The following is a 23,293-nucleotide window of genomic DNA, read 5'->3' as shown; positions in this document are numbered from 1 at the left end:
AGTAAACGCCCCCAAAAATCTTGCAATTTATTGCTCAAGTCGGTAGCAATTTATTGTATGTCAGGAGTTGAATAATAAGCATAGAGGAGACTCATAGGCTAATTAAGGAGCATAATTGCAATATTTAGGGTGTCAAACCCTTTTTGCGAGGGATAAGATCTGGTCAACTCTATATTGCATGAGCGTTATGCAATCAATTATCTACACACATAATATGATCTTCCCTCTATATATTCACCACACTAAACCTTTCACGGCTATACAACTTATATAATTAATGGCATCAACTGAAGTGAAACTCTTAGGTTTGGTGGAGAGCCCGTTTGTGATAAGGGTCCGAATCGCCCTCACCCATCAAGTGCATCGCATATGATTTTCAACACGAAAATTGTCTAGTTGCCAAAAGTGATCTCCTTCTGCAATCCAACCCAGTTCATAAAACAGTTCCAGTTCTCATCCACAATTGCAAGCCGATATGTGAATCAATCATCATTGTAGAATATATCGACCAAGTTTGGGCTTCTGGGCCCGCAATCCTCCCTTCTGATCCCTACGATCGAGCTATAGCCCGATTTTGGGCCTCATACATTGATAATATAGTAAGTTCATCTATTTCATCTCTTAGAAATTTTGGCCCCTTATTTTTCTGGGGGCCGAGGCATTTTTGGCCCCTTATTTTTCTTGGTTTGGCCCCTTATTTTTCTAGGGGCCGAGGCGTTTAGGTTGGTGGATGAGATAGATAAAATTAATGAATTTGGTAGGATTGAAGGAGTGATTAAATAATCCACCCAATTTTGGGGTGATAAATAATCACTTATTTGAATGATTAGATGCAGACCGAGTTATCAATCACGGGTTTAACCATGCAAATCAAACACTTGTTTAACGTGAATTAGTTTACCAATCATACCTTATCACTTAAACCAAACTCATTCATCTCGTTTGCAAAGGCCAATTGCATAAGCTACATATAATGACTGCATAACGAAATTCAATTAATTGATAAAATTAATTAATTTTGGAAAAAAACATTTTAAAAATATTTTGGAAAATATGTTTTTAAAAATTTTTTTATTACCAAAAATCCAGTTTTTTTTTTCGCGACTGTCGTCAAAATTATGCATATAATTGTATACCAAGATGCATAATGTTAAACACAAATATGTATGAAGCTGTATAGAAATATGCATGGGAAAATATCAGTATGCGACGCGTCAAGTGACCAGCGGTGAGAGCTACCTAACGGTGTCGCATAGTACTATGGATATAGTTCAACAAAAATATGCATAAAGAAAAACAGAAATATGCATAAAGTTACACACAAATATGAATAGCATTATTCAACAGCGAGAGACACCAGAATGTTTGCATATTGATACTTTTCCATGCATATTTTTATCAAGCGTCATGCATATTTGTGTTTACCTTTATGCATATTGGTGCTCAGTTATATGCATAATTTTGACGAAGGCCACGGGAAAAAAATAATTTTTCGGTAAAAAATAAAATAATAAATAAATAAATATTTCCAAAATGACTATTTTATCCCTCCGTGTTTTTTGCCTTGGAAGGCTTTGGAAGGTCTTGGGAGGCTGCTGCTAGGAGCGCACCACGTGGCCCCATTATGTGACAATCCGCTAGATATTATATACTATTTTAAGGGGTGGATCTATAGAATCCCACCCTTATATATATTCTAGATGGGTCTAGGTGATTTAATCCTAACTTCATTATTTTAATTATCTAATGGATATTTTAGACCTATTTGCAAATTGAAGATTATAAATAAATTGGAATCTCAGATGTATTTTATGTATACTATTTATCACTCCTTAGGTTCACTAAAAAAATGTTCGCGTAACGACACCAGTTTTAATAAATTAGTTGAGTGTGTTGTGAGTGCAATAAGAAAAGCGCTTTTCTTGAAATTTTAAATTAATTAATTTGGCTGAGTGGTAGGTCTAAATGACAATATTGATTAATAATAATAATAATAATAATAATAATAATAATAATAATAATAATAATAATTATTATTATTATTATTATTATTATTATTATATTTCTATATTCAAACAGGTTTAGGTAATTAGTGATGAATGTCATACAAATTTGAGACTAAACTAACGAATAATAAAATTATTTTTTAACTATGTTTGAAATGAATACTAGTAAATAGATTTTATACGGGTGTAGATAACTCATCGTCATGCTCCATCACAGCCAACGATTCCAAATAGCATAACCCTATCTAAGTATAAAGTTGTTTTTGCAATTTCTTTTAATAAATTATAATGTAAAGTGATATCCTGTCGAAACTCGTGAGATCGTTAAGATATAAAGCGAATGCATTAATTTTCAATTAATATGAATTCATCACCGGATCATATTTTAGAGGTTAATAAGAATTTGCAGTGGTCTAAGGTGCTAAAGAAAAATTTGGTGGCGGAGGGAGAAGAAGCAAGAAAAGCGCAAGACAGAACCATCAAAGGAGTGGTTTTGTTGGAGGAAGCGTTCCCTAAATGCAGCGGCGGCGGGGATTTCTTTGGAGGCCAGAAAATGGGGTATTTGGATATAGTGTTTGGATGTTTCCTTCCATGGATAAGCGTCGTAGAAAGACACTGCAATATAAGCCTCATCGATGAATCTAAGACTCCGAATCTCTTCAAATGGGCTATCCATTTTTGTGCGGATGCCGCTGTTAAGGATGTGTTGCCTGACACCCATCAACTCGACCACTTCGTCAACCTTCTTGCTTCTGTCATCAAAGCTTCTACGCCCAATGCAGTTGCATGACATCCGCATATGTTTAATGTTTATTTTTTGCTCAAAGCTTCTAAGCATATAATAATGCACAAAAACAGTAATAAATTAAATGGCTTTGAAATAGTTCTCGATTGTGTTTTATATTTCCTCTTTGGTTCATAGTTTGTAATACAAATTACAAACCACTTAAAAAATGTCAATTGAAATTTATTAATGTATCCATTGTATATATTTATGCATATATGTGTGCCTCAGTATATCATTCAGACTTGTGTAATTCGTACAGCTTTTGATCACAAGTCAAGGGATCGGGTTTTGATGGAAGAATTGTTAGATTGGAAGTGAGGTATTAGATGAATACATTTATGGGCTATAAGGTTAAATCATAGTATTTTTTATTTTGCACATCAACTTAAAATTCTACTTCTAAATATATGACTTTTTTTTTTTGCACATGATGAATAATTTTGGCGAATGATTCGCTAATATTTTTGTATTCTTGTAGTGAAATTTATTTAATGTTCAACTACGTCATTTAGGAAGACTTCTATTTAAGCCACATAGTCAATTTTTTATTGTGTGCAAAATTAGAAAGAAACGAAAGTTCATATATAAATCAGAAATATGTGAAAGTTCATGCATTTAGGCTATATTACTCTTAATAGATTTATATTATTTTTATTATTATTTTAAAAATTAAAAAATCATAGTGAATAAAATAGGAATTATGAATTGAATCACAACCTCAATGAATTCAGCTAAGTTTGGATTTGTGAATTGGAGGCTTGGTAGTTTTGAACTAAATCGGGTCCAAATGGTGATTTGGAGGTCCGAGGGTTAAAATATGATTAAGATTAAGATGCCTAAGTTTATTTTAAAGAATTTACAAGTTTCAAGAGTTTATAAAATGTTTTAAGAGGGCGTGTGAATAATTTAACATATAAGTTAAAGAGTGAATTGTAAGGTAAAGAGATAAAATTCTAGTTAGAGACAGAAAATTGTAAAGACATGAAATTAAAATGATACTCCCTCTGTTCATAAAAAAATATCCTAATTTATCATTTTGGTTCATCCACGCAAAGGTGTCATAGTCTTACGTTATTATCTAAAAGATAAACTCTGTGAGAAGAATACAAAACAAAACCATGTAATCTGTGGAAGATTTTCTTCTCTCGCTTTTTGAGATAAAAAGTCGGAAAATTATAAAGGGTTTTGCTATCGGTCTTTATTTATAGGCCCATGTAAAGTTAACCCCAGTCTGGATATTTTATTCGGGCTTGGAAATCTTGAATCAAGTCGGGCCCAACTCGATTATTTGAGCTTTTATTTTATATATGAAGAATAGTCCATGTGGGACAAATATTATTTATTAATTGCTTGTGGATTCAATGGCCAACTAGCGACGCACTACTACTGCTTTAGCCGATTTCTTTCAGCTGAGACTAATTATAAAAATAAAAACATATCTATTCCTGACAGATAAGCGATGTGCGATTGTCCATTTCTCGAGTTCATTCGGTTTCTTTAACGTGTCTAATAATAGAAAAATCTCTGTCGCCTTACACCACCACTGCAAGTAATGGCATCTCAATTTATCAATTCCTAAGTCTAATCAAAATCTTATCAATATGATATGATGCTCTAGAATCAAATTAGTCTATAATGAAATGATTAACAGAATTTCAACTTTAAATGTATGATTATTTATTTCCGACGCCTGCATAATCCTACGTGCTTTTCACTTCGCATATGTTACAATAGTAGGCAAATTATTATATCTAAAAGAATAAAAAAAAAGTTTCAATACACATATACCTTAATCGTTTGGAACAATGCATTGCTAAGCTTTTCTATATCGTGTGATGAAGAGTAGGAAAACTACAAAAAGTCCTCGGGTGGAATCTAGTACACCTATTGTTAGAATTTGATTTAGGACATTTGCAGGACCTTTTTGAACATTTGAAAGTGGTATGAAATGAGTTAAAAGTCAGATTGAAAAGAAAGGCCAAGAAAAATGCTAAAGTGTGCATTTAGTGTAACCAACAATCACCCACCAATTATTTATGTATGCATTTATTTGGTCTCAGACATTATTGTTTTCCTTTTGAACCACTTCCATCCACTGAGATTTTGTATAAATGCACAAGTCAAAACCAAGTCCTCGGAAATTATGTCCACCACCACTTGCTCTCAAAGTCCATACCCCTTTTGCATCGAACTTACCTTTCAGGTTTAGAGAGAGAGAGAGAGAGGGAGGGAGTTTTCTTCATGAAGAAATATGAAAAATTCAATTGCTTCTGGATAATCACTTGAATATTTTAGTCATATCCAGCTTTTCCAGCTTTAGCATTTATAGTGGAAGTGCAGAAGATAAGGATTTGGTGGCAATTGCTGCATGTCAATATTTTCCTCTCATCTCTTTCACACACTGAACAGCATGGAAAATGTTGTCACAAATTTGTGTTTATTCTGTCTGCTGCTGCTGCTCTTGCCTTCTCCTTCTTCTTCATATCCCCTCTGCACAAACTTGAGTAAGTGTGTGTTTTTTGGTGTTGTGTTTTTTTTTCTTGGACTAATGTGTGTGTGTGAGCAGGGCAACCCAGCAGCAAAACGGGGAGTTTGTCGTTCTGTCCGTACAATGGGAAAGTGTGTTGCAGTAGAGCACAAGATGTGCAGCTGCAGAAGCAGTTTGAGGCTATGAACATTTCTCACTCTTCCTGCGCTTCTGCTGTCAAATCTATCATCTGTGCAGTCAGTATTTTGCTCAAACCTTACTATTTATTTCTCTTTTTGGTTGGAAGATACCTGCCACAAACATAGAATATAAGTTTCCAGAAGAAAATATGCTTGTGAATACAATTACAAATTACAAATGTTAGAGAATTAACCTTGTTTGTTTGTGATAAGATGAATCCATTTGTGATGATTATTTACAAAAATGTTCATGTACCAGACTTGTGATCCATTCTCAGCAAAGCTATTCAACGTGGATTCAGAGCCTCGATCAGTCCCAGTACTGTGCAATTCCACAGCAGCAAACAACGATAGCTTCTGCTCAAGTGTATGGGAGTCATGCCAAGATGTACTGATTTTGAATTCCCCGTTTGCCCCCGCGCTGCAAAGCAAGGCTGCAGTTCCACAAAACGTGACCGTATCCAAGTTAACCGACCTCTGGCAATCCGAATCCGACTTCTGCAATGCATTTGGTGGCGCCTCCAGTGAAAGCTCTCCTTGCTTCAATGGAGAACCCGTCTCATTTAACAACACAGACGCGCTGCCTCCACCAAAGGGCATGTGCCTTGAGAAAATCGGCAATGGCTCTTACATCAACATGGTTGCTCATCCTGATGGATCCAACCGCGCTTTCTTCTCCAACCTGGCAGGCAAAATCTGGTTAGCCACCATACCAGAACAGGATTCGGGTGAGGTATTGGGAGTCGATGAATCGAGCCCCTTTGTTGACTTGACAGATCAAGTATACCTGGATACGAGCTTTGGAATGATGGGAATGGCGTTTCATCCAAACTTTGCTACGAATGGGAGGTTCTTCGCATCCTTCAACTGCGACAAAGAGAAGTCTCCGGGATGTAGTGGGAGGTGCGCCTGCAATTCAGATGTCGCGTGTGACCCTTCTCAGTTAGGCTCCTTGGATTCAGGAGAGGTCTGCAAATATCATATCGTTGTTGCCGAGTATACTGCCAATGGTACTGCTTCAAGCCCATCAATGGTAAACACTATATCACATTACATAAAAAGATAGAACAAGAAAATGAATAATGCATCTGAGTTGAGCTGACATATGATCCATCTCTAGGCAGACAAGGCAAGACCACGAGAGGTACAAAGGATTTTCACATTGGGGCTACCCTTTACATCAAATCATGGTGGCCAAATTCTCTTTGGCCCAGATGATGGCCACATGTATATCATGTTGGGAGATGGAGGAAGTAAAGGAGATCCCTATAACTTTGCTCAGAACAAGAAATCGCTGCTTGGGAAGATTATGAGGATCGACGTCAACAAGTTTCCAAGTAAGTAATCAAGATATACAACCTATAAAAGCCTGTGTTTTTCCATATGATCTCAAATTTCACAGAATCATGTGTTGAATTCTCAGGCGAAGATGAGATGGCTAAACTAGAATTGTGGGGAAACTATTCTATCCCCAAAGATAATCCTTATTTAGAAGACAAAGGAATGCAACCGGAAATCTGGGCTTACGGCTTCAGAAATCCATGGCGGTGTAGCTTTGATTCAGAGAGACCTTCATACTTCATGTGTGCTGATGTTGGACAGGTTCAAAGTTACTGCTATAAACAAAACTTTTTTGAATATCTATGCCACTGTAGAGTGATTTCTATATTCTTACCTTTTGATACCTCTGTAGGATCAATATGAAGAAGTTGATATCATCTCTAAGGGAGGAAACTACGGATGGCGCGTCTATGAAGGCCCCCAAGGTTTCGTGCCTCAGAAGACTCCGGGTGGCAATACTTCTGCAGATTCCATTGATCCCATCTTCCCCGTGCTGGGATACAGTCACTCCAATATTAACAAACTTGGATCTGCAGCAATATCAGGTGGATTCTTTTATCGGTCCAAGACAGATCCATGTACCTATGGAAGGTGAAAACACAAGAAACCATCTCTGTTTCTTTGAACAAACATGGCTTATACTTGTGAAGCTAATTTACCTTTGCATATATGTCATGTTCAGTTACCTGTACGGAGACCTTTACGCGAGCCATATTTGGGCTGCATCAGAAACTCCTCGTAACAGTGGGAACTTTACAACCAGCGACACTCCTTTCAGCTGCGCTCCAGATTCTCCCATTAAGTGTGATTTGGTGCCCAACAGCGATCTTCCTGCTTTGGAGTATATATTTTCATTTGGACAAGATAACACAAAAGATGTCTTCATTTTAACACAGAGTGGAGTGTACAGAATAGTTCGTCCAAGCCGATGCAATTATGCCTGCTCCAAGGAAGTTGTGACTTCCAGGAATCCTCCTGCAGCTGCACCATCTCATGGCTATCTTGTTCTGCCACATTCAGTTATGAAGCTTCTTCTTTTGGCATTTTTGCTTTTCCTAGTGATTTTCCTGTGACATGTTAGTTTTCTTGTACTGAACCTGAGAGGACACTAATGAATATGAAAACATTCCTGAAAATTTTCACGAATACTTCCCACTCCCAGCGCTGATCAGCAACTTCGACAGCAAAACCTTACTTGCAATTTGTAATGCAATCAAGTGAATACATAGATAATACAACCGAGAAAGAAAAAAACACCATCTATTGTAATTTTAAGGTGTTCGTGAAATTGAATATTTCATCAAGGAAACAGCACAAGTATCGGCATCATCAAGGGGCCAACTTTTGGTATTAATGACCAACACAAGATAAATAGCAAAAGAAAGCAATTATAGGACACAAATTCCTGCTCTGTATAGCCATTTTACATACATTTTGGCAATTTCTGCCAAGTGGCAGCTGTAATAACAGCATCTGCAGTTTCACTTAAAATTGACAAATTCCTCCACTTCCTCCCAAAGCCATGCAACAAGTATATCGAGTTTATAGCACGAGTTTAGTAAACCAGGCATTGGCAGAAAATTCAGTCAAATAGCTCGTGCACAAAATGCACGCAACTAAAAGGCATATAAACCAACAAAGCCTCCCCATCACTTGGATTCCATCTCAAGCTCTACATGATGGCCGATTCTGAACTTTATTATCATCATCTCAATTTATGCCAAACCTCTCTGGCAGACCACATAAACCTCTTTGCTGAAAACTTTGTTCACAATCACCAGAAATCGAGTCCAGTTCTTGGTTCATAAACTGTGTGGAAATATTGAAGATAGAATTCATCCACTATCTGCACTCTGATTCCAGAAAAATCCTTCCTCTTGGCTCTTTTTGTGACTAGTTAATCAAATTCCAACTTTTACATTCCTTCTCAATGGAGTTTCAGATGCCAAATGTCTGTAAAAAAAATAGTTCCAAACCCATTTCCAAGAATCTATAGCTTTATCAAGGGCCCAAGTACACTCCTGGAGTTGGACCAAACATTCAAAACCACTGGTTTTGAAAAATTTGACGTCTTTATCCACAAGGCATCATAAAGTCAGACCTCCTGTGGCAATTCGCCAGTTTCAGTACACAGCATTTCCATCACCAGAGTCCAAAGATCCAACAACTTCCTGTACAGCATGATAGCAGATGAGTTATAAAAAGAGTTCATGATGTGAGTTCTATTTAAAAATTTAAGAAACAAGCATACCTTGGTCCCATTACGGTTATAAACTTTAGTCTAGATGCAACCACATCTCAGTTTCTCAACTTCAAGCAGCCTAGAAGGCAACCAATAAATATAAGAGATGTTAAAAGAAATGTCGATAAAAGGTCCGAAACTTCAAATTGAAAAGTCACTGTTTAAACTGACAGTCTGACATAGCATGATACATTAAAAAAAAAAAATCTAGCAGAAGGGAATCCGACAGTTCTTCCCAATTTAACAATTTCCTTCGTTGGACATCATGCAGCGAGCTCACAAACCTCAACACATCATTTTCTCAATTTAGTGGCCCTTTGACCCACAGTTAGCTGTATTCTAATATACTTGTGGTGGATTTTCAAATGTATTACAAGCTACTATACTTTAATCCAGATAAGCACATGTATATTTGTACCTGTCCTATATAAATTGCTGTCAAACTCCAATAATTATTTATCACTGCTAAGACACTTCTAATAATGATGTTAAACATAGTTGGCTGGCAGCCATGAAAACAACCACTGCTTCTCAAGAGTTCCATTCCAGTGCCCCAGGTGTTCTTTATTTATCTTAAAGTAAGGAGCAAGAAGCATCCGTTTGATCACTCATGTCTTAAGCTATGGAATGTTCTTATCACATTGAAACAAGTTCATTATGGAAGCAGGCTAGATAAAACTTCAACAAAGACATCACCCAAGGGACTGAAATTACACAGGTTTCACACGATTAATTTAATAGCATTGAAAAAAAAATAGCAGAAAAGGCAGAATTTACCGATGTTCAGAAATGCTCAATTTCCGGAACCCAATCCATCCTTACGGAACACTAACTCCAGAAATATCCAAACAAAGCTATAAGAGTTACCCCTTACCACCTTCACAATGCTTAATGACTTCAACACAGAACACCAAAGTCAAATCTATATTCCCCTCTTCATACTTCATATCCGCAAAGGTGCAGTATGTATTCTTCATCTGCTGATAGTCCCTTCTTTCTCATCTCATCAAAAAGTTCTCTAGCCTCTCTATACTTCTTCCTCTTAATATATCCCTTAATTAGTGAATTATAGGTCTCAACAGTGAGATCGTGTCCCTTCTCAACCATTTCCTTACGCAAAAACCATGCTTCTTTCATATTCCTTGCTTTGCAATGCCCTCGTATCAGTATATTATAGGTATTTCCATCTGGTACCACTCCTTGATCACACATACCCCGGTAAGTTTGAGTTGCTGCACGCATATCATTTCTGATACATTGTTGTTTAATAAGTGAATTATAAGTGGTGGCATTAGGCATTATACCATTCTCCAGTAACCAGCTTAGCAGCTTCTGACCATCTTCGAGCATCCCTGACATACAAAATCCATTCACAAGGACATTGAATGTAACAATAGTTGGCTTAACCCCTCTCTGTAACATCTCATTTAGCAGCTGGTGTGCCAGGATCATTTGACCAGATTTGCAATAAGCATCCATTAGAGTAGTATAGGTAAAAGCATCAGGCTGTATCCCAGCTACTTCCATATCTTTCATTAACTTCACTGCCTCTGCTATATTCCCAGATTTGCAAAGACCATTGAGAAGTGCATTCCATGTGTAGATATTGAGAACAAGTCCCTTTTCACGCACCTCATGAAGAAGTTCATTTGCTGTTTCAACCTCTCCTTGTTTACACAGCCCATCAACCAGTGCAGTGTATGTGACGATATTAGGATTTAACTCCATTTTGATCATCTCATTGTGCAGTGAAAATGCTTTTTTAATTTCACCTGCCTTGCAATAACCATCAATAAGCGTTGTATAAATAAACTCATCTGGTTTTAACCCATTATTTAGCAATTCATGAAAAAACTGATCTGCATCTGCTACTTTTCCATTCTGACAAAAGGCACAAATTAGAGCTGTATATGCAATAAAATCAGGAACAATATTCTGACTCTGCATTTCACTAAACATTCTGAAAGCAGAAGAAGTATTCCCAAGTTTGCTAAAACCATCAATAAGTGTTGTGTAGACTACATTATCTGGAAAAACTCCCTGTGAAGTCATCTCCCTCAAAATCTTCTCGGCATCGACCATTTTACCAGTCTTGCATAGGAGGACGATTATACAGTTATACGTAAATGCATTGGGCTTCAGACCTTTCTGCAGCATAGCTTGAGCAACTTTTATCACTGCCTGAAGTTCTCCTTCATTACAATATCCATTGATAACTGTACTGTAACTTACAGCATCAGGAAGGCAACCTCTTAACTCCATTTGTAGAAGTAAGTTATGAGCTTCTCTGGTTTTCCTTAATTGACAAAGTGAGTGTATAACTATATTATACGATACAGTATTCCAGTTAATACCCACTTCAGAGAATTCTTGGAATACTTTTAATGACATTAGAGGACCACCAATATCTTTTGAAACTCTGGCAAGAAACAGGTTACAGGAATCACGAGAGAGAAGCACACCATAGTTCAACATCTTCTCAAAGAGCTGTCGTGCATCTTCAAGGTGTCCAATTTCGGTAAGGACTTGGAAAAAGATGTCAAAGACATAGGGAGTTGAACCCCAGTCTTTGTAGGTGTATATTATTTTTTCAAGAAACTGGGAGACCGAGGTATTACCATCAGTACGAGGACTCGTCCAGAATTCATGGAAAAGTTTCTGAGCTGTGTTTAGATCATTAGCCGCAACAGCAAGATGAATAATGATGCAACGAGCCTCAAGTGATGGGTACCTTCTCATATACGACCAGTTGAATAAATTTATAACTAGTCTGTAATCATTTCTTATTTCCATGAGAACCCAAACCAGATGGTCGGGCCTGAATCTGGTCTCAAAGGACCTCAGAATTTGTCGAAGGGGCTCATAGCAGCGTTGCTTGAGGATACTTGAGATATGGCGGACAAACTCAGAATCTTTTATAGAAGGTTTTTTTGGTGAATAATTGGGAAAAGATCGCTGACCAGATGACCCCGACAGAGAAAAACTTGAAAAGCATGTGAATGAGAGATGACCTCTACTCGAACTTGGCTGTAGACAACAAGAAAGTATGATGGGGCTCCTCTTCATGCTGTCGGAAGAGGTCCGTCAATACAATTTTCAAATAATACATGTCTGGTCCAAGTGGCTGCCCTCCGAGCTTTTTAACCACTGTATCATCTAATACATGCAAAAAATTAAACAAAGTAACTATGTCAATAACTCAACAATGAATTCAAAAGAACTACAAACACATGAGTGCAGACAAAGAACCAAGCTGTTACAAACAGCATATGCCCTTCTAGAAAAATCACACATTGATGTCTCAACATCTGTCCAACTAATGATTTCGCCTCACTTTTGCAAGTTTCACTTAAAGAATCCAAGTACCAAACCAACGACTATGTATCTGGCACTAGAAATAAATTTCATAAATAACTGTAACAGCAACAGCAATTTTCAATTAAGAAAACTAGTATCTGAAGTTGAAGTTTTTCTGCATATGCAAACATGAAATCATTACACGATTAAAGCACAGCTCAGTCTCGTGCTCTATACTTTTCTTTGAAAGTTTGCAGCAAGTAAAATATCTGGCACCCACACCTCTATCAAATTAAAAACTGCGTCACTGTAATTCAGTATTCAAAAAATATCATATGCGCACAACTTCTATGTCACATCGATGACTAACCGAATGTTTCAATGAGATTTATGCCCACAACCATACATAAAAGTCAAGGCAATTCATCAAACACGTAGCAAGAATACAATAGAGTTCCTAATACATGCATGCCAGACAACTAAAATTCATTAAAAGAGATACATTATACGTGAAAGTTCACCTTATATAAAACTCAAGGCAATTCATCAAACACGTAGCGAGCATACTATACAATGCACTTCATACTAACTACAGAGGCTTGAACCTCCAAAAAATTTAATCACACCAGAAGATAAATGCCCCATAACTGAAAATCTTCAATCCTGCATAGCACAAAATAGATATTGGCAATGCAAATTCTCCTCAATTTCCTCGGAGGAAAACATAAAGAAAAGTGGAAATTTCAACAGAGAAAGTTGGACTGAAAAAATAAAAGATAAGCCTCAGCTCATCAAAATCGATACATATATATGATCAAAAGTCCAACGCGAACGCGTTTTGTGAGGTAACCTGTAAGAGTAAGAGAGGTGCCGAACAAGGCAAAACTGTTGCAGAAGCTGAAGATTTGGTACCTTTCTGCAATTCATAATATTCGAATTATAAGGAAGATCTTACTATGTACCCAGTAAATGGGCTTTTTATATTTTGTAGGGCCATAAATATCAAGCCCATATTCAGTCCAGTTGACAAGGAGGATCACAACAATAAAGTGATGGGTGATTCTATTGATAGCCACCATTTTACTCTTTATAGCCCTCTATTTAATTAATAACTAAAAATAATTAAAATTTTACTAATTTATCCTCTAGCCCCTAAATTTTATAGCCCCTCTGAAAAATGATCAAGAATGGTCGATCTGCGAGGCAGCTAAACAGATGGAGGCAGCGCCGGAGCCGCCGTGAGAGTGGTCGATGATGACGTTGTCGGAGAGGTCGGTGCCAAGCATCTCCCAGACGGTGCTGTGCAGATAGTTTTCGTGTATCCGGTAGTGCTCGTACATCCCTCCGTCGATGGTGATAGTTTCTGTATATTCAGAAGAGCAGCAACTTTGGTGCATTTTGTATTTACAACTCCCAAATTCACGACTCCATATATTAATTTGAAATAACGACTGCCGTCCACGTATTGGATATAATATAATAGGGTGAAGATGAAAGACATGAGCTTATGCAGTCTAATGATACTGTTTCGCGAATGCCATCTTAATTAAATATAATCTCGACTTTCTTTATACCTTGGCTTCTATATATATACCCTCACTCACCATTCACTACAGTCACTCTCTCTCTCTCTGGCCCAAGATCCAAGCCGCGACATTTGGCTTTTCTCTCTTTGTTGTTTCTTCGATACACAGTGGGTGGTGAATAGCGGTAGGGGAAAGACAGTCGTGAAAAAAATCACAGAGCCGCCATTGGAGGAGGGGTTGGCACTGGAATTGCTGCTCTTCTTGTGGTTCTTCTAGTTGGTTGTTGTCGTCGGAAGGACTCCAGCAGCAATGAAGCTGAGGGCTGGCTTAGGGTAAATTAATTTAATTTGGGGTTATGTAGTATAGGGTAAATTAGTAAAATTTTTATTATTTTTAATTATTAATTAAATAGGAGGCTATAAAGAGTAAAATGGGAGCTACAAATAGAATCACCCTAAAGTGATAAGCAATGTTGTGCCTCATTTTACTCCGCAATGGGGTTCCTTGATAGTGGTTGTGTTATTGATTAGGTAGTGCTGCATTGGGGTTCCTTGATAGCCTACTTGATTTTTTTAATTTTTAAAGAGGATAAAGAAATTTTTAAAGAGGAGAAGAGAATTAAAAAAAAAAAAAAAGAAATTACTCGTGCATACTCGAGCACTCACTTGCAACGCCTACTCGAGTGCAATACTCGAGTTCGAGTAAGACATCGAGTAATGCGTTACTCATGCTCTTAGCCCTTCATCTAAAATAATTATAAATTTAGTATTTTACTCCATAGTCTATAACCTCCAAATAATATAATACTAATTTTTATTAATCTGTATACGATTGTTTCTGTAAGATTCAAATGCTAAACTTCAATTGTATCCGGTGAACACCCGCTCATCAATCGGTAGAAATAAGTTATACTGAAATTACTATCTTCCAAATTCACTCTCTCCAAAATAATTCAGAAAGAAAATAGAAAAAAAATTAATATACTCCCTTCGTCCCACTCCAATAGGCTCGTTTTCCTTTTTGGGATGTCCCACTCCAATAGACTCATTTTCCATTCTAAGTAAAAAAAAGTGTACTTAATTGGTGTGGACCACACCACTTTTCTATTAAAAAATAAGTTTTCTTAATCTCCGTGCCCAGAAAAAGTGAGCTTATTGGAGTGGGACGGAGGGAGTACCACACACGCACAAATCACCATGGACACATACGAAGCTACTCAAGTAGTGATGTCAAGGATCCAAAGCTTCAGCTTGGATCCGAAAATTGCCTCCAAAATCATGGGCTACATATTGATTTAGGATCAGTAGTCATTTGGTTCAAGTAGAGGAATGAAAAGGGAATGGAGTCAAATAATGGAGTGGAATGATAATAATAACCATTACTTTTATTGAGTGTTTGGTTTAACAATGGAAATGAAACATTAGTAAGAGATTCTCTTTCTTTTGTTTCTCCTCTATTTTGAGGGGTAACAAATTGGGTGATTGGATTACCCTCAGGTAATGATTATCTCATTATCCAAACCAAACAACAAGTAATGGATTCAATTACTTGATTCCCTTTCCAACCTCTAAAAACATCCAACCAAACATGGGCTCAGAGTGATAAAGAGATCACCCGTTTAGAATTTGTTCTCAGTTCCATTCAGCTCTCCCACCTCAACCAAGCAAAAGTCTGTTAGGGAATAATCACTTCTTCACCCTCTCTCCTTTCCCAGAATCTTGTTTCCCAAAAATGGCTTCCACTTCAGCAATCCCTTCTCCTACGCCGCTGCTCAACGGCTCCAGCGCCGCCGCTAACAACAATGGCTCAGTCACATCAAGCTTTAATATTTACGGCGGCCACGGTGAGAGCGAGTTGCCGTTTCTTTGGTGTCCCAGGAATTTGTTTGGAGGCTAGTTATATTTAATTTGAGACTATAGATTATAGGGTAAAATTGTAAATTTATAATAATTTATTATTATTATTTTAAGTGATAGGCTATGCCGAGTAAAATGAAGGCTATGAATAAAATTATGTGTATACGTATATTCAGTCTTTTATTATTTTTCGTTTCATTTTTCACTTTTTAATGTAAAAAAGAATATCCGATAGATATATAAAATATAAATTCAAATAATTAATTGATTTTCTTCTCAGTTTTTACTTTGTAGCCAACGAGTATCAAACTGGTTACAAATACTGTTTACGGTGTCGTATTAATGAAACTTATCTTAATTTTTTTTTTCTCTTTATTTCTGATTTTATTTATAAATATTTAAAACGAAAATAAAGAAAAAAAACTTTGAAATATAAGACTCGTTACTTTCATGGGATTAAAAAAAGTCTGCAATTGTAAATCAATTCTAAAACTTATATGGATTAATTAAATTAAAGTAATATCCACTAAAAATAGTTGAAGTAATGACACATATATATTCTATTAGAATTACAACAATGACAAAAGTTAGAGCTTGTTCCTGAATCGGAGAAGCTCATGTTTCAATTTCATTGTTTAATTAGTCAGACATGTATAACTCTTTCCATTTTGTTTACCTTTGGCTCCATATACATTTTACTCTTTTATTAAACTTAAATTACTTTCTCTAAATGTCTTTATTACACCATATGACAAAAGCATTATCATGATCCATGAATATACAAAAGCTTGTGTATTCAATGGTATATTTGTAACTTTATTTAAATTTAATTATATTTAAATTCGAATCTTATAGTATAAATTTTGACCCGTAAAACATTTATATATACCAAGCCAACAACTGGCCTCGCCTTGCACTTACTTTTCCTTCCATCGCCCTCTTACTCTCTACACTCACAATGAAGGCCAAGAACTCATTCATCACTCACCTTTCTTCATTCCTCATCATCATTCTTCCCAACTTAGTCTCATCCCAAACCTGCCAAAATACATGTGGTGTACTCCCCATCAAGTACCCCTTCGGCACCGGCGCCGGCTGCGGCAGTCCGCGCTTTGCACCCTACGTCACCTGCAGCGGCGAGCAGCTAACGTTCACCACCCACACCGGCTGCTACACCGTCACCACCATCGACTACAGCGACCAAGTCATGTACATTTCCGACCCCACCATGTCAACTTGTTCCTGCACTCAGCCCAGCAAAGGCTTCGGCCTCGACTGGGACGCCCCGTTCAGCTTCCACGACAGCACAGTCTTCGCGCTGCTCGACTGCTCTATGGCCTCCTCGCCGGTCTACAGTGGTGGAAGCAACACCACCTTCCCCATGTGTGACTCCGAGGGTGGCTCCATCTGCAGCCTGCTCTACTCCTGCGAGGCCATAGGCAGGCTGAGCCTGCCAATCACGACGTGCTGTGTCTACACGCCAGTAGATCTCGGGCCTTCCTTCGAGATGGACCTGCAGAAGCTGCACTGCACTTCTTACTCAGCAGTGTATGGATTCAACGGTCAAGAAGCTAACCCCGCGGGATGGAAATATGGGATCGCGATCAAGTATAAGTTCAACTACAACAATGATTATCCGACACTGTGCGCTACCTGTGAGAAGAGTGGCGGAGTCTGCGGATACAAGAGCAGCCCGGACAAGGAATTCACTTGCAACTGCCCCGATGGCTTGAACAGAACAACGGATTGTTTCTATGGAGGATCGTGGAGCCATGGTTCGAGATTTAATCCTTGGAAAGCCGGTAAGAAGTAGTTTGTTTTACCTTGAAATTTAGATTGTTCCTTGAAACTGACATGCTATTTGCGACTTGCAGAGGACCTGTCACTCCTCGCCTTCGCATGGTTCGTCACGCTGGCCTTTGTCTAGACTGTCAGCCGTTGTCTTGAATAACTCTACAAGTTCTGCAAAGGGGTGCCAGTTTGATGTAAATTGCGTTTCTAATGGAAAAAGATGATGCAAGGCAGATGTTGAATTCCTTTACCATATGTTTCTATTAGCTGCAAATATTGTACTACTATTCAATCAAGAACATCGCTACGTGTTTGCTGTTTATCAGTTACAAGATAATCCATTGATGAGAGGAAAATGGACAGAATTGCTGCTATTTGCAATATTCTCATAAAACAAAATTGTATCCCAAAAAGCAGTCAGTCATCTTCACATGAACCTCACAAAAGTTCCGATCATTCGATCAGTTCCCAAAGCACGAAACTTTAAAGTCGAATTCCACTTTTATCTCATAACCATCCATATTCTTCTTCACCCGAAACTGTGGGTCAAGATAATAGCAAAATATGAAGCACAGCTAGCAAAAAGTAGAGTTTCAAGCCTCAAGAAATCAACAGCAATAAAAAAATAAGATGCAACAATAATACCTTATGGAATATATTCCTTCTTTAAAGCGCCACCACTCAGGGAAACCACTTTCTTCTCAAATGTTCTTTCTTTATCCCAAATTCCATCAAAGTTCACCGTCCACCATTTGCTCTGGTATCATTTGCATCCCCACTAGACGATCAGTCACGGGACACTCCAGAAAACGCTCCACCTGCTTCTTCAAAGGAAAATATAAAGAAAGCTTCAGTTGATCAGATTATGCGTTCATTTAAGCACGGATACAACCAGATGAAGGAAAACAAACATGTCACCGTCAATCAACGCAACATTTCAGAGACAGAAGCAGCATAATTAGATAAACCATCTCTTAGCTTTTCCTGTAAATTACTAGCAAAGAACATCACGACAAGCTATACAGCCAGCACCGAGAATAATATCTCACAGAAATCGAACATTTGATTTTCTCAAGAGGATACCATTTAGGCATATCAAATCGCCAACATCTAGTCTGACATCTTAATCTGGTCAGCTTTGCTAAGGAAAATGGAAAAATAGAACGTGTGTATAAGTGGAATAAGGCATACTGGCAGCGTAAGTCCATCACAATTCTAGTGTTAATGTTACAATGTCTGATATCAACTACAAGGGTAGTTAATATTACTTTCACATACTCCTAATGTACATGAGAACAATTACAAAAATGGGGCCCTGAAACAAGGTGGATCAGGGAATGAATGAACTAGAAAAGAATAGCGTAAACGACTCCAAGGCTCAGGTACTCAGGTTATGTACAGGTCACCATGTTGTGAATAGTCCATCATCATCACAAGGGGTCACCGGATGTTGCAGCATCGGGGTATTCCGTGAAGTTGCAACTTTTCCCATAAGCAGGTCATCTGTCTAGGAGATTGGTAATGCGAAGTATAATAGCCCTCAACACATCCAAATTGACAGAACTTCAAGCTGTGGACGTACTCAACCGGCTTCGAGCTGTTGAAATGTTCAACCCACATCCCCATGCTAACATCTTCCATCTTGAATAACTGAGTCAGATGAAAGAAAAGCTAGATTTAGTCAGTACATCAAGAACTACCAACAGCAAAGTCGTGCAAGTGTATAATTGAAACCACAGTATCTGGTGCAGGACATACACTCAAATCCACAATCACAGCCATTACTTGCCGTTCAAACCATGCCAAACCCCAAACATACATACAGAGGATTGTTAAAGGAAGCCGGAAGCTTACTCACCCTTAGTTTATGGTCCTTAAAATTGGATGCTACATACTCTGCTATGTCAGATGACAGAATATAACCAGGCCCATTTGCATAGGGTGGATACACCTCCTCCGGCCATTCCTGCAACCAATTTTCACAGAATTTGATTAATTGAACCCGAGCGAAGATGACCTTTACTCAATTCATTCAAAATTAGAAGTTTCTATGTTATAATTAACTCAACTAAAAAAACATAAGAACAGCTTCTTTTAAACCAAAAGGCCCAATTACCTAATATCTTAATCTGATTATTTAGAGTTGGGACCAAAAACATATGAAGTGTTGGTATGAACATTAACAATTAGGTTTCAGAATTATCGATCGAATGACCTTGAAAGTTCTTTTCATAAGAGCTCCTAAAGAAGAACTAGTTTAAGGGTTTGGGTGCTTTTCTTGACAAAATAAGAAAAGGACATAGTTCAAAAAGCAGCTTCAGTCCTGAAGATGGACCATAGCGACTTGGCCAGTTTTACTTTGAATTGCCTCTTACAATTCCAGATACCAATACATTATATTTGAAGGGGGTAGCAAGTAGGTGTCACCTGTACACTAAGAAGATGAAAATATGTGTCTACAGGTTCAGTTGATTATCATACATTACTTTGAATAGTGAAAAGACTAAACCATATAGAAGCAAAGATGAATTCAAAAACAAAGCATCTACTACCAAAGAAATAGCATGTGCATTTTGACTCTAAGACAAGAAGCCAAAAGTATAAATAATAAGGTGACAAAGTTGTTCCATGTAATTACTCAAAGACTACAAACAAGATCCATATTATATAGCTGTAGGGGGAAGATACACAATATTTGTACCTCATAAGTGACGGCCCATTTACCATGCCGTAGAGGGTTGTGATAGTAGTTGATATTTCCAATGTAGAAGCTTCTATCACTTTGTTTGTTCACTTCCCCCATAACAGCATCTACCCTTACGAATGTATCATCATCACATTTCATAATATACTTGGCTGCCACAGAGTGAACCTAACAACCAGACACATGAATGATATAGGAAGATCATTGGATAATGGGAAAGAATCTGAAACAATGAATAGCACAGACTCACTCCATAGTCGCAAATTGCAATAGTCTTCAGTACAACGAGATCATAATTGTCCATGTAAGGCACCATGACTATATCACCAAAATAATCTGCTTCTTTCATGAGCTCTACATTCACTTCCTTTCTGCCATGCTGCCAAAATGTGAATTTAAGAAACAAAAAGACCATTAAAATAAAGGCTTCCGTATAGGATACACTTTAACTGACATTTCCATCTGTTATGGAGACTTACCACTGCTACAAAAAAGCGAGCGACACCATTTGCAGACTTGACTAACTCATACTGCATCCAAGATTTTCTCACAGCCATCCGCTCAGCAAAATGATTGCCAGCAGAAAGGATGCCGATAAAGAGATCTACAGGTTGAGTGGGCAAACTCGGGGCTTTCCACTTAACAGACATATCCAGATGCTCCCTGGGGGCAGCACTTGGGTGTGAAGTAGGCAGAGCAGCAGCGACTATAGAATGAACGTCAATATTCCCATTGAGAAACAGCCCTGTAGCATCCTCGAGAGTGAAACCCTGTCAACATCATACAGCCTTTGAGATGTCAACATACATCAGAACTTCTCCACATAAAGAGTTACTAGACAAAAGTACTCACGGGACGATATGGGAAGGATAAAATATGTCTCCCGTCTACATTGATGTGATACCCTTCCAAACCAGTAATAAGGGTAAGTACAAACAACTTGTTCTCTGCAAAAGGAAAGGGCCAATCAACGGTGACCTTCTTTGTCCTCCCAATCAGCCTTTTTAACCACCATGTGGCCTTTGATTCTTCAGACCCACTATCATCACGAATCCATTTCTCGCATTTCGCCTGTCCATCAACTTCATTCAATTGAAGAAGTAAAAAAAACACATTATTTGCAGGGCAAAACCACAATTTGATGATCCAGGAAATACTTAACTTTTTAGAGCATAAGCATTGCATAATATTAGCAGGATACTTCTGAGATTTTCTTAAGCAATTGATCAACATTAACAATTCAACAACTGTAGGAGCTACCTAACTGAACGTGTAACACAATGCTAGAATGTCATAGGTACTATCAATTTCTTCACCTTCATTATTCCAAGGCAGAAAACCACAATCACGCAGTGTATAAACAATTGAAACCACAGATCCATATAATCAACAGCCATCAACAAATATTAAAAGCCATAGAAAATGAACACCAGACCAGACATTCATACAAGTAATTAACTTGCACAAAAATTCCACGTAAGACCGTCTCACCAGTTTCCTCATCAGCCCTCGACTTCCACCCTTGACAGCGCTGAGAAGTCCCCCACTGCATCCTATAACAGGTATTTAGCTCAATCACGGGACGCCCACTCCAATCCCCCTTTAACCTAGGATTGAAATGCAGTATCCTAGGTGGCGCCTCCCCATCCACAGCTCTCAACCCCTGCAGCTCCATTAGGAACTGTGAAACCACCTTGCTCCCTCCAGCATCCTTCCTCGGCCCCGCCTTCGACTCCTTATCGATGTGGGCCCACCGTGGAGTCCCAACAAGTGTGATGTGGGAACCCAGCGACAAACCACACGGTATCACCATTATTTTCCCTCTCCTCGCCAAATCGTCCCCAGACAACACCACCGAACTTGGGCAGGGCTCCTCTGTTCTATTCAGAGTCGTCCGATTTTCCAGCTCTCTCTGCATTTTTCCTGACTTCAAATCCTCCATCCATTTCTTTCCTAGAGCAAATGCATCCCTAGCTACCTTGTGCAGCTCAGAAAACTCATCTTTACTCACACTATTGAAAGCATTTTCGTCGAAATTCATACCCGAAATATTCTTAAACTCACCCATTTTCCGCCCCTGCGCCCGAAAAACCAATGTTTCATTATCTTTTGATCTTGACAGCTGATTATCATTTTCCGCTTTCATTATTGGATGTGAAATAAGAGGTACAGTAGAGTCTGCCTCGGGGGATTCTAACCCTAATCCTGCTCTCAAAACCATGGGAATCTCAAAACTAACGAAAATCAAATACAGAAACAGCAAACCTGTGAACACTTGAATCGATCGGAGTCGACTCAGTGAGATCAGCGAGTCTATTTTTGCTCGCTTATTAAAACCCATCTCTACGTGGAAATCAAACTAACTAACAAAACCCAAAAAACAAATTTCTGGGTTTTGGATCTTAATAGAAACCAATCGCAGATCAAGATATTAATTTCCTATACAAGAACGATTTCCCCCGAATAGTATTGAGGTAATTTCATAAGTACAAGAATTCGATCCAATAATCCAAAGTGGGAGAGGTGAATCCAATGCTGAAAGAATGGCTTCAGAGATGAAGTTTTTTCGTTCTTTCTTTCTTATTTTTTGTTTAGAGTAGCAACTGCAACAGATCAAGTGCGGTTAAGGAGGAAAATATTTGAAAAGAGGCACACGTCGGCGTCATGGTAGTAAACGACGCCGTTTACCTGTCATCGACTACTGTCTGATTTGTTGAATTAATCAACACTCTTAATTATTGTTAATGGCTGGAGAGACTGGTGTCTCATGGGTTAAACACATGAAGCTTGAAGCTCTTCTTTTTTAAATATTCTTGTTTTGACTCTTTATTTGAAAGCGAAAGGGATGTCGAGCTTTCTTTAGTTGCATTTACTGTTTATTTAAGGGATGTTTAGCTTTAAAGTTGGTTGAATATTTTGAGTTGAGGTGGGTACAATCGAATGTATCGTACAATCAGATTACATTCATACTGACAAACATGATTTTCATACCTTAATTCCACATGATTTGTTGTTATTTTCCTTCGTATTTTGCTTGTGAATACGTGTTTATACCCTAGTGTTGAGATTTATGAAA

General features: G+C 38.0%; 3 protein-coding genes, 1 long non-coding RNA gene and 1 pseudogene across 4 annotated transcripts; 2 read left to right on the top strand and 3 right to left on the bottom strand.

The window, feature by feature from the left end:
- Window positions 1-277: 277 nt before the first annotated feature.
- On the top strand, window positions 278-2,858 carry LOC130995691 (glutathione S-transferase U17-like; annotated as a pseudogene).
- Window positions 2,859-5,035: 2,177 nt separating this feature from the next.
- On the bottom strand, window positions 5,036-13,184 carry LOC130995688 (pentatricopeptide repeat-containing protein At1g05670, mitochondrial-like). Its single transcript, XM_057921075.1, is given in 6 exon segments — window positions 5,036-5,571; window positions 5,655-8,972; window positions 9,053-9,122; window positions 9,821-10,011; window positions 10,013-12,199; window positions 12,862-13,184. Coding segments are annotated over 2 exon segments (2,202 nt in total). The 5' UTR covers window positions 12,110-12,199; window positions 12,862-13,184; the 3' UTR covers window positions 5,036-5,571; window positions 5,655-8,972; window positions 9,053-9,122; window positions 9,821-9,906.
- LOC130995689 (HIPL1 protein-like) lies at window positions 5,160-7,949 on the top strand. The gene is made up of 7 exons (XM_057921076.1): window positions 5,160-5,297; window positions 5,360-5,517; window positions 5,720-6,493; window positions 6,581-6,797; window positions 6,884-7,062; window positions 7,154-7,392; window positions 7,484-7,949. Exons 1-7 carry the CDS (start codon window positions 5,162-5,164, stop codon window positions 7,872-7,874), a joined length of 2,094 nt encoding a protein of 697 aa, XP_057777059.1. The 5' UTR covers window positions 5,160-5,161; the 3' UTR covers window positions 7,875-7,949.
- A 3,551-nt stretch (window positions 13,185-16,735) lies between the features above and the next one.
- LOC130995687 (uncharacterized) lies at window positions 16,736-18,146 on the bottom strand. The gene is made up of 2 exons (XR_009092243.1): window positions 17,765-18,146; window positions 16,736-17,684 (listed from the first exon to the last, which is right to left on the bottom strand). It is a non-coding gene; the product is annotated as an uncharacterized LOC130995687 (long non-coding RNA).
- Window positions 18,147-18,664: 518 nt separating this feature from the next.
- Window positions 18,665-22,981, bottom strand: LOC130995686 (hydroxyproline O-galactosyltransferase GALT6-like). The gene is made up of 7 exons (XM_057921074.1): window positions 21,709-22,981; window positions 21,070-21,299; window positions 20,697-20,987; window positions 20,468-20,596; window positions 20,215-20,385; window positions 19,372-19,479; window positions 18,665-19,163 (listed from the first exon to the last, which is right to left on the bottom strand). Exons 1-7 carry the CDS (start codon window positions 22,556-22,558, stop codon window positions 18,954-18,956), a joined length of 1,989 nt encoding a protein of 662 aa, XP_057777057.1. The 5' UTR covers window positions 22,559-22,981; the 3' UTR covers window positions 18,665-18,953.
- Between the last annotated feature and the right edge of the window lie 312 nt (window positions 22,982-23,293).

Source organism: Salvia miltiorrhiza, chromosome 7, assembly GCF_028751815.1.
Source record: "Salvia miltiorrhiza cultivar Shanhuang (shh) chromosome 7, IMPLAD_Smil_shh, whole genome shotgun sequence".
NCBI lineage: Eukaryota > Viridiplantae > Streptophyta > Magnoliopsida > Lamiales > Lamiaceae > Salvia > Salvia miltiorrhiza.
Note: the sequence above shows the minus strand (reverse complement) of the source record. Positions and strands in the feature narration are given on the sequence as shown.

Bases quoted from the DNA above. Each gene is read 5' to 3' on its own strand.
- LOC130995686 (XM_057921074.1), bottom strand. From the start codon at position 22,558: ATGGGTTTTAATAAGCGAGCAAAAATAGACTCGCTGATCTCACTGAGT. The intron at 20,386-20,467 runs GTGAGTCTGTGC...TCTGGTTGTTAG, and splicing joins TTGCAATTTGCGACTATGGA to GTTCACTCTGTGGCAGCCAA. The intron at 19,480-20,214 runs GTACAAATATTG...AATTGGTTGCAG, and splicing joins AATGGGCCGTCACTTATGAG to GAATGGCCGGAGGAGGTGTA.
- LOC130995689 (XM_057921076.1), top strand. From the start codon at position 5,162: ATGTCAATATTTTCCTCTCATCTCTTTCACACACTGAACAGCATGGAA. The intron at 5,518-5,719 runs GTCAGTATTTTG...TTCATGTACCAG, and splicing joins TCAAATCTATCATCTGTGCA to ACTTGTGATCCATTCTCAGC. The intron at 6,494-6,580 runs GTAAACACTATA...ATCCATCTCTAG, and splicing joins CTGCTTCAAGCCCATCAATG to GCAGACAAGGCAAGACCACG.